Genomic DNA, 11023 nt, shown 5'->3' with positions numbered 1-11023 from the left:
TAACTTGCTTTACAATTCCCTGAGCTTCAAGTTAGCCTGGCTCCATAGTGTTGCATATCTTTTGTCAAGTACTTAGAAATACTTGTAACATAATGTGAGAAATTGTATTATACTACTATACTGTGTACTATATTAGAGAATACATGATTATTACACTCAATACAGTGTAACTTTTAAACATGAGATAAATCCTCTTTGATGAACTGGTTTCAACTGCTTCATGGATGAATATAGGTCCAAAAAAAGAAAAATATCTACTCATGGTTAAAATCTCTCACTTGCCGACACAGATGATTTTGCGTCTATTTGTTAGCCAATTGTTCACTTCCTTAGTGTGTTCTTTGCAGGAATGATCAATCTCCTGAATATCCTTATCCACTTTCTGTAAGAATTCCATAACGGATTTATCAGTCTGAAGTCATCCTTGGTTTTGTCCATCAGTTCCCAATATATCTTCCCCGGACAATGAGTATATTTCATCACATGTCAGAGAGGGGAGTCTGCTGCGTCTCTGGGGGGACACAGCATCTGAGACAGTATTGCATAGCTTGTTGAGAGTCTGCTCTGTGCTGGACGGGACAACCGAACCATTGGCTGTACTGTTAGAGCCCACAGTGATGGAGGGGGTGGCCGCTGCGCTCTTCAGGGTGGGCACGGTGATGTCAAACAGGCTCAGCTTCTGTTCTGGCTCATCATTAGGGAATTTGGGAGAATATATGAAACAATTTCCAGGATAAGCCAAGGTGGAGCCTAGAACGTTACCTGTGACCCCCTCACCTTGAAGTTTACCCTTCATCATTCCAAGGACTTCATAGCGGAAGCTGGAGATGTCCTGCTTAAGCTCCTATTAATTGCAAAGAGACAGATATTAAACAACAGCAGAGAAAACACAACAATGAATAATACCAACTTGTTTGACTGCACAGTACCTTAAAGTTCTCCTCTGTCAGCCCTTCCTCTGTCTTTGCATCTCTGATCATTGCGGCCACATACCGCTTCACTAGGTTCTTCAAAACCCCCTAAATAATAAAGATTGTTTTTGTAAAGCATGATTGCAGATTCAATGATTATAAGTTGAACACAAATGACTTACACATAACAATACATCCAAACTGTACAGCACTTAATGGAATACAAATAACTACCTGATATCCATGGTTTAATCTTACATTATCGGCTGCACGTCTCTACAGTACAAAAAGAAAAAGTCCATTAACATTGCAACACATTTTTTTTAAGGGTTTATTGCTTTATTACATGCCCTTTGATAATAGGATATCTTATGATGTACATGAAATGAGTGACTTCATTCGCTTAAATTAATCAATTTCTAAAGAGAACAGGTTATTTAATTTGCTCTTAATAATTGTTTAGCCACTTTACAGTCTATAGAACATAGATCACAACAAAAGGCCCTACCCCCAGAGTTTCGAATGTTTCACGCCTTTTTATGCTTGTTCTCTTGAAGAAATGTGTCTTAATCCATCCACATAGATAAAAAACCGACTTTGGGCTGGGTAATATATTAAAAGGAGAAGGCAGAGTTCCCCCTTCTTCAAAATAGCTCATCCATAATTTTGTTCTTGCAAATTTCCACTCTATATCGGCATGATCCTGAAAGAAAACATCAAAAACAAACAGCAATTATTTAAAACTGTTCGAAAAGGCATAAAAGACAAATTAGTGTGGTTAAATATAAAATTGGTATGCTAAAGCACTCACAGCAATGTGCTGGTAGGAGTTGTTCATCATGGCAATTAGCATATTTAAAAGCACTACCAGGGAAATGACATTGTACGTGCCAAACATGGTGGAGCCCACGAACTCAGTGAATTTATGGTCTGGTTTCACATTGGTAACATGGAGGGAAATTAAGCCAAATATCGACCAAAATAATGACTGCAGCGTCTGGAACAGCCTGAAAAGCAAACAACAATACATTAAACAATGTGCTGCTGAAAAACTGACAGATACATTAATATTTGTCAGGATAACATTTATTTAGGGACTCTTACTTACGTTGAGAATGCGTTGTTTTGCTGAGGACAGCGAACGCCGTAGCATGGCAAACTCTCATCTACATAATAAAAGTACAGCTGGTTGAGGCCATTGGCAAAGGCTAACAGCACCAGACAATAGATGAAGAGAAACTTGAGGATGTCCAGGAGCATGCGGCCCAGTGAGATCTGTAAGGGGCCAAGGTGAGAGTTGGCAGTGAAAAGGCAGATGAGGCGCAAGGAGCTGAAGATGTTAGCGATGGCAAACAATGACTCTGCTATCAAAGTCGGGTGCCACATTTCCCAGGTGTCTCTGGGTTTTTGCCCACTGTACTGTAATAAAGAAAAGAAGGAGAACAATGAATACATCGACTACCAACACATAAAAGGCATCAGTTCAGTACAGTACCTTTGCATAGGCAACCATTTTCAGGGAAATTGTTGCAAGATACAAGGAGTTCATAATGAAGTCCATTAAGTTCCACCAGTCATCAATGTAGTCTTTGAAACCACTATCCCACATCTGTTTTACCTCCGTCCATATAAAGCCTTAGAGAGATAAACAGACAACAAAAGCAATTTGTGATTTTAACAATGTCTTAAAGTGTCCACAGGAACAAAAGTGTGACAAACAACCAGTGGTCAGTAAGCCCCTTAGTTTTACTTTTACCAAATATACAGATGTACAATAGTACTATACATGATAACACGAACAGCTGTCTTTTAAGAGTGTGTGTTGTTACCAAGCACCCAGGGTAGGATCATCCATTCCACCGTGGTGGGTGGTGGGCCTTGAAAGTCCTTCTGCCCAGAAGCTATATGCTGCGAGGCCAGAAGGAGCAGGAAGAGGAAGGTCATGTAGGAAGCAGTGTGACAGATGAACTTGATGAAGGGCTTCCGAATGAATAAGCCATAACTGCACTTTGGAGAGAACAAGTAGAAGATGGATAACAGTGGGAAGAGGAGGCCAATGAAGATACACGTGATGAGTTTTCCTGCCCAGTGCCGCCTCCTCCAGCCTGGGAACTCATCATACCACCGAGATGCCAGCAGCTGCTGACAGTTGGGCTGAGCAACAAACTGAGAGAAAAGGAAAGACAAGGATCAGCAGAATAAGATTTAGCTACCTCAATACATAACCTGCAAACATAACGTATATACAATTAAAGGCTACAAAAACTAGGACAACAACAGAAAACAATTATTCAAGACCATAAATGCTGTTTATTATATGTCAATCATGGTGTTCAATCTACTTAATATCATCACCCCAAAGCCCCATGTTGACATTTGTAAATGTAATTGTAGGATTATCTTTGCTTCATTAAAAACTTTCACTGGAACAATAATGTGCATTTTGTTAAGTTTTCGGTCTCAAAACTCCTTACAAAAGTGGTTATTATTATTTAATTAATTGAATGTTTAAAAATGATTATGACCAAGCATGATACAGTAGCTGTATATACTGTGTATTTGATCAGCTTTAGTGATGTTCATCACCCGTAGACCAATGTGTGCTCTATAAAGGCTAAACTGCCACTAAACCACCGTAAAAGAGCTCAGATCACATTTTTCCTCAAAATACAAAGCTTCTCTGTCCCTTACAGGGGGCTTAATTATGCCAAGCCAACTCCTTCAACTTTTGTACAACTATACAACACCCAGAAGTCTCTAAAACAATCCTTCGGAAATCCCACACTTGAGAACAATTGATTTTACAGTTGCTAATCGTAAAAAAACAACCCTCCCCAAGTAAACCGCATGTCTGTATAGCATTGTTTCAATATATACTGGTCATTTGCACAGGCAGTGCAAGTAGACATTTGGGAAATGCCTGGACCAAATAAATCCTCTTCACAGATGTAACAGATTGTTTTTCTATGCCGATTCGAACTCTCTGATCTTGAAATGACAAAACCTGCCAGGGCTCGTTCTGCTACAGCAAGGGCTTGGTTGCTGCACATTATTTCTTCCGTGTTGTTAGAGGCACTGCAAACCACTTGCTTATGCTGTCTGTATTATTGTAAGCACTAGTTATCCAACATCCAATCACAAGAACACTACATGTGACTTGTCAGACAGAAAATTAATAACTGACTTGTATCATGTAAGCATGCAAGACAAAATGTCAAAGTTGGAAAATCTTTCTGAATCCTCTGTTAAGGAGTGATTGACTTTGAGATTTGATACACACATCTGCTGGAGATCTGCAGATGGTGATGGAAGTAAATTCAATTTTAACCAAATTATGGCCAAATGGATTCCCATTATGGTATAATATAGCATTACATTTTGAGTGATGAGGTCATCATAATACAGAATCTGACTTCTTTAAAGCTTCCTATTCGTCCTTCTCAGATGTTGACTTGTTATAACATGACCGAAGGCTAAAGGAGGCATCTGGCAGAGCCCGATTTTTCCTGAGGACATTTTTGGAAGGTGAAAATCACCCCATCCACGTCACAGCATCTTCCCATTGGCAGGCTCAATTGGGTGTATTAATTATGCTAATTGAAACATGTGTCAGTTTATATGCACATGATCAAATGGCACAACTGTTAGATAAAATGTATTAGATATGATTTGTAATCCCACTTTAGATTTCACTCTGATAAAACTTGATAATGAACAACTAAATATTTGAGTTCTGCTAAGCAAATAAAAGCACATACTCCACATAATTATAATAATCTACCACAATGTTACAATAATGTACTGTGTTTGTCACCAGCACTACAACGCATCTTAAAAAGAACTACACAGGTTGTGCATTTTCTGTCTGTTTGTTAGCATGAACATGGAGGTCTATATACCTTACACTCACAACATACTATGTTGTCATTTACACAGCAATTGCTCAATGGCTACATCTGTGAATGTAGGGACAGGCAGGGCAAACAATGAATACTCCCATATACATTTGACTTTATATCATATTAATTGTCCTACTTTTGGCAGCCTTGTTGTCATGTTAATTATGGCTCCAGGATCTTACTTGTTTAAACTGTTTCCAAAGTTAAGTTGAGTCTTAAAGCATTCAGGTCTTGAGCAAGTTAAATCTCACTGCAGATAAGTATGTGGTAGTTATCATTATTTTCACAAGTGGGAGTGGTAGTAGTAGTAGTAGTAGTCCCAGTTTTAGTAGTAGTAACACCTATCTGTGGTAAGGCAACATGTAAACATTTCCCTTGAAGTGCAGCTGTAAATGCTTTTGCCATGGAGACATTTATGACACAGGGTTGCCAACACTAAAAGTCACACTGATCTTTTATTCTCGCTTCACCAACTGTCTTGTCAGAACAGAAAAGCCAAAACACTGCTACAAAAACTCTTAAATACGGAAGGCAAACAAAAAATCTTAATGTAGCCGATGAGCAGTGCATAGATGATAAAAGCCTGAACCCTGCAAATATTACACAACTACTGTATACCAACATGACCCTAAAATCTTTAAGTAGTATTTGAATGAAGGCAAAAATTAAAGACAACCATTGAAACCCCGTCTATGCTTACACTATTAGCCCGGTTATGCAGGAAACAAAAACAAAAATTCTGAGCTTGTTTTTTTACATCGCAGTATAAATCATTTTGTACAAGCTTCCTTTGCTGTCACCTGTTGCTGTGTTGTGCAAAAATCAGTCGATATAATCCATTTTAAACAACAAAAATAATACTTAATACTTATGGATTCATACAGTATGAAACACTTAATCATATTTCTCATCCTGTTCCTGCCAATGTGTAAAATGCACATTTTAAGTGGCTCTATTTCACAACAAATGATAGAAAGTCGGCATTGCATACTCTCAAGACGATGTAAAAGACCGTAAAATGATCCCACCCCAATTAAAATATTATAAGTTTGTATTTCAGGGAAATGGTCATCACTTATTCCATCATTATCCCCAATTATCCAATTGTCATGGGACTGTCTGAGAGTGCAACTGTAATGCATTGCTAAGAGCCATCCAGGCAATTACATGTTATCCTAAACTCCCTAAGCACATCTCCACCCATCTCAGGCCATTAACAACTCATCTTTGAACCATTCTTGTTATCTAGACCAGTGGTTCTCAACCTGTGGTACGCGTACCACTGGTGGTACGCCAACCCCCGCTCGTGGTACGTGGAGGAATCTGACATAAAAAATATATATATTCTTTTTAATATTTCATTTTATTTAACCAGATGAAAACATTGAGACAAAATCTCATTTACAATGTTGACTTGGCCAAGAAGGCAGCAACGTTACACGTTCTTACACATAACACAGACATATAAAATACAGAAAACACAAGTAAACAAAAAGACGAAAAGCAGTCACTACATTGTGCACATTTGGGACAGTAAGAAAGGTACACTACTTATTACTGCAAGAGCAGCTGGTGGTAAGGACCTCAGACAACTTCAATTTAAAACAGGCTATAGGGACAAGTGCCATCAGTTTGAGGCTTGATTGAATAACATTCATTCAAAAATAAATCATACTATCAAAATACTACAACGAATGAAAATAAGCTTGAGATAATTGAAACTGTGGTTTAAATAAGTTCTAATAGGCTATTGTTGTTTTTAGATTTAGAAACGAAAACAATTTTACACTTATTTTTGGCGTTGCTAATGACGACCATACTACCCGCGAACGATTAGCGAATGTTGCCAGCAAGCTAAAGAAAGAAGAAAGTTGAATGATGCTGTGAGAGAGGTACAGAGGAGAATATTACCAGCGAAAGTGAATGAGGAGGACAGTCATCAACCGAGCACAAGCGCAGGCTCCGCTAGCAACGCAAAAGTGATATGCACAGCCACAACGCTGTGATGGAGGAGAGAAGTGACTCAGGAAGAAGGCATTTGCGCAAAGGATGGAGAGAAGGCTGTGACCGAGGTCAACACCTAAAAAACCACACACTTGTCCTTAATTGTTATCTTTTTCCTTTTCTTTTTTACTTTGCCACCACAGAAATGGCAATAGCAAACATCAGCAGACTGAAGATGAGCTATTAGCCCTTAGGCTCATCTGCTCCTGGAGGCTTTCATTATTATTGTGGAACTGAATTTCCAATAGGACATTTTCTGTTACGATGTAGGTTGTTGCAGGAGGCCTACATTCAAACTTTGATATAGGAAATGACATGTATGTACAGTTGTCATTTGTTGTGTGAAAATAAGTTATTATGTTGTTCTTTATATTCTCACTTGTCGTGTGTGAGTGAGGGAGTGATGAGTGAGAGAGAGAGAGAGAGAGACTGCCCTTTGTACATGTAGCACAATAAATAAATAATGTTATTATGAATACATTTGCCTCCGAGTCCTGCATGAACTGTGCATAGACTGTATTTTAACATTGGTCATATGGTGGTACTTGGAGAGCCAACTATTTTCCCAGGAGGTACTTCGTACTTGGTGTAAAAAGGTTGAGAACGACTGATCTAGACCATATTGTTCAAATAACGTAATACTTATTCCCTGTTGTACTTGTTTCACTAGTGTCAGTATACAGATATCATAATCAACAAAGAGCTTACCTCTTTCTGGCAATATTTGATAGCCAGCTTGAGTCGGGCCAGATCATTTGTGCTGTCGTCCAGCAGGGGGTCGATGTCATCACGGTAGTTGAGTATTATTTCCAACTCTTTAGAACTGCGGGTCTGGTCCAAGAGGTCCTTTGCAAATTGTTTACACGTATGGGACAGCTCCTCGTACTCTGACTTGAACTCATTCTCCACTGTGCTAAGCTCCCCAAGCTCCCAGCTGAGTTGAAAAGCTGTAAGGAAAGGATCCTCGCTGGAGAGGGCGATGAGAGACGGGCTGGCAAGGGCCTTGTAGATGTTGAGGCGCGAGCGTGAGTGACGTAGGCTGTCCACATCCGAACTGGAGACACACTCTACACAGTTGCAGCGCACAGCATGTGGCTGAGGTATGGAAACACCTCGCTGAACAAGCAGTTTAATGATCTCATAGTTGTTGGTGTGGGCGGCAAGGATGATTGGAGTGATGTCCGGGGTGAAGTCTGAAAACTGTTTGTCCAGAAGAATTGGTGGGACCTTTTGAGAAAGCCAAGAGAGGAATAGATAAATGAAGAAACATGAAACACAATCAATGTACACTATACTATCATTTTTCAGGAAATTCACAGAAAAATACACTCTTTCTAACCCCCGCACACAAACAGAAACGACTGGTTTGAATGGGTCTAATTTCATCTCTCTTGTGTATCTGACCATCTCATCAGAAAGCACACAGCTAATATATGTGGTTAAGCTGCCCTCAAAATATCTTCCTGGTTGGAGGCAACTAAACCCTTTTTTCTTTTTCCTTCAATTGACAGGATACACATTACACCCAGTCCATTACAGAGAGGCCCAGCAGCGTAAAAGAACAACCACATTTACAAAGACGTCAAGAAGCTGAAAACAGTGGCAAAACGACCCACAGCAGCACATCAAAGAGTATCAGAGCTGAAACGTGTAAGCACACATAGTGTATAATGTTTGTTCCATATCTGTAAAATTGTTAAATGCTACAGCCATTTCATACAATCCGAGAGATAGACCCTAAATGCGTATCGTGTGCCATTATATAGCTTACAATATGCTGTAAAGGAAATGCATGCTCAAGAATTTCCAAATCTATTTTCTAAACCACTCATTCTCCTCAGGGTTGGGGAGAGTTGGAGTATTTACAGAAAAGTATTTACTCCAACTCCAAAATAAACTTAACTGTAGCTTATACATATATACATACTCTGTAATTGTCATAATTGTTTAATTGTCTAACATGTGTTTCTAGGGTTGAATTGCTTCAAGGCAGATTACAGAAATAACTGAATATGTACTTTACATGTCACCTAACAATGTTTTATATTGAAGCAAATTAAATGCGCCACACACTGTACTTGTTTCCACTGACTGCCTTTTTTTCTGCATACACATGGACATAGGAGCAGTTGCAAATCACACAGCAGCTTTGATATGGATGTTTTTAAAAAATAAAATATCTAATGGAAGCCACTTTACAAACCTTACTGGAATGAAAAGGTCACTGTCCATACTCGTGTTCAGTAATGCAATTTCCTTCTAAAATCTCAGCAAACAGGTTAGTAACAAATACAAATATTTTATAAATAAATAATTGTGTAAGCAGGTTGCTTCAAAGATGTTCTCAAAAAATGAACAAATTGACTGAGACAATACAAAAGTTTAAATGAACAATACTACAATCTACAGTACCTTTTTTTCCCCACGTGGCTTCTTATGGTTCAGCAGCAGCTCCACAGCCCCCACCACTTCTTTGCGGATGGCATGCAACAGGGCATCCCCCAGATATACGTTATAGCTGAGCAGCAGCTCAATGATCTCCAGGTTCTCATTTTCAATGGCAATGAGCAGAGCTGTGCGGCCCAGCGGGTCGATACAGTTGATGTTGATCCTGAAGTAGATCTCAGCCTCTTCCAGGGCTTGTTTCAAACTGGCATAATCCCCCTTCTCCACAGCCCCCAGGTAGGCCTTCTCTAGGGCGGAGAGCTCAGACTCTGCCCGTACAATCCGCAGGGGGATGCGGTCCCTGTATGAAGAGTTGTCATGTGTTTGGTAATACAGCTGTGACATTGCTGCTGCAGCATCACAGTCTCAACTGAGAATAGATGAGAAATAAAGACAGTGGAAAATATTAGATTTTATTTCAGTGACGTTAACGACACAGTGGGAACATAATTACTGTCAAAATGTATCTTGTACTCATTTGAAAAATGAAACTTAATTTAAAATGTCAAACTTAAATCATTGTATTATTAGGACATGAAATATATGCATTTTGGTTTTAAAGTCAAAACATTATTAAAACACGTTACTGTTAAACTCCAAACATTCTGCCTGTAGATATCTACAAATCTAAAAAATAATCTACATCTAAAATTTGATTTAAATGTTTTTCTTTTTTAAAATAACAGTAATCACAACAATAAATAAGCTACATTTGTCACAATACAAATATAATAAATCCATGCGCATAAACAATGACACTTTACCTACCTCCTGTTGCTTCCTGTTGAGATTTACTCCAGAACTAATGGCCGGAGAACCAGAGGATGCGGCTGTCAGAAGAAAAGTTGTGTGGTCGGATCCTCATCTCATCACTAGTACTCTCCACTGAAGTCATTGTAACTTATTGGCATGTCATGCAATCCCCTGCCCACCCCGTTCGCTCTCTCGTCGTTTGTAGGGAAAGCAGGAAATATTTCTGCCCTCCCTCTCTGTACAATACTAGTGAAGGATGAAGTGGTGATAAACAGTGACACGCTGCATCCTGTCGCAACAACTGCGCGACATGAAAACGCATCTTTACTGTTTCTCTCTATTGTTGCTTTACACTTGTTGTTCTGCTATACCACAGTTTAACAGGTCTGTTTGCGATTAGCAGGTCAGTTTTCCTGAAGTAAATGGGTTACGCATTGGTTTTTTCCTAAAGAAATGCATATCTTTGTTAATTTAGTTAAAAACACAGAAGATAAGATTCATGAACTAAAGTAACATTCAAAAGAGGGTTTTAGATACAGTATGTATCATATGACAGTCATAGCTATTTCGAGATTTTTGCAAATAAAATGTATCTATTACATACAAATATAATAGTTTACATTGACATAAATATCTTTATTTTTAGATAAGTTAAATCGTGTCGTCGTTGTTTAAGAGGCTGGTGGTGCCATGTGGTTGTTAGCAGTAATAAGGCTAGCTAGTTTAGTCATGTTGCCATGAAAATAACTGCGATTATCTTTTTATAAAACTGCCCAAGCTAAACATATCAATATGTCCTCCAAATGTAGGCCAACACATGTTAAGCAAACCCACAAATAAACTTTGCTATAACAGTAGGCTTGTTTGAGACAAGCAAGACCTGCGCAGACCTGCGCAGTTGCGATCAACGTCTTGCTAGTGCGTTGCATGATGGTTAGTCATTTTGTCCGACTTGCTCTGGAGGCTCGCCCACATGAGACTTTGAAATCTCGTGGGACAAAGACGCCCGCA

The 11023-nt window shown here is 39.0% G+C and overlaps 1 protein-coding gene across 1 annotated transcript; it reads right to left on the bottom strand.

Moving 5' to 3' along the window:
* Positions 1-418: 418 nt before the first annotated feature.
* Positions 419-9604, bottom strand: trpc4b (transient receptor potential cation channel, subfamily C, member 4b). The gene is made up of 11 exons (XM_034097192.1): positions 9227-9604; positions 7523-8041; positions 2741-3077; positions 2407-2546; positions 2020-2330; positions 1723-1918; positions 1420-1614; positions 1146-1187; positions 930-1019; positions 576-844; positions 419-509 (listed from the first exon to the last, which is right to left on the bottom strand). Exons 1-11 carry the CDS (start codon positions 9602-9604, stop codon positions 419-421), a joined length of 2568 nt encoding a protein of 855 aa, XP_033953083.1.
* Between the last annotated feature and the right edge of the window lie 1419 nt (positions 9605-11023).

Source organism: Pseudochaenichthys georgianus, chromosome 13, assembly GCF_902827115.2.
Source record: "Pseudochaenichthys georgianus chromosome 13, fPseGeo1.2, whole genome shotgun sequence".
Classification (NCBI taxonomy): domain Eukaryota; kingdom Metazoa; phylum Chordata; class Actinopteri; order Perciformes; family Channichthyidae; genus Pseudochaenichthys; species Pseudochaenichthys georgianus.
The sequence above is the reverse complement of the archived record's forward strand: the minus strand, read 5'-3'. Positions and strand labels throughout refer to the sequence as shown.

What these genes read in the sequence shown, in the direction of transcription:
- trpc4b (XM_034097192.1), bottom strand. Translation starts at nt 9,604, where the DNA reads ATGTCACAGCTGTATTACCAAACACATGACAACTCTTCATACAGGGAC. An exon ending in AGCCACGTGGGGAAAAAAAG is followed by an intron (nt 8,042 to 9,226) that starts GTACTGTAGATT and finishes CTTTCTCAAAAG; the next exon opens with GTCCCACCAATTCTTCTGGA. An exon ending in GATTAAACCATGGATATCAG is followed by an intron (nt 1,020 to 1,145) that starts GTAGTTATTTGT and finishes TTTATTATTTAG; the next exon opens with GGGGTTTTGAAGAACCTAGT.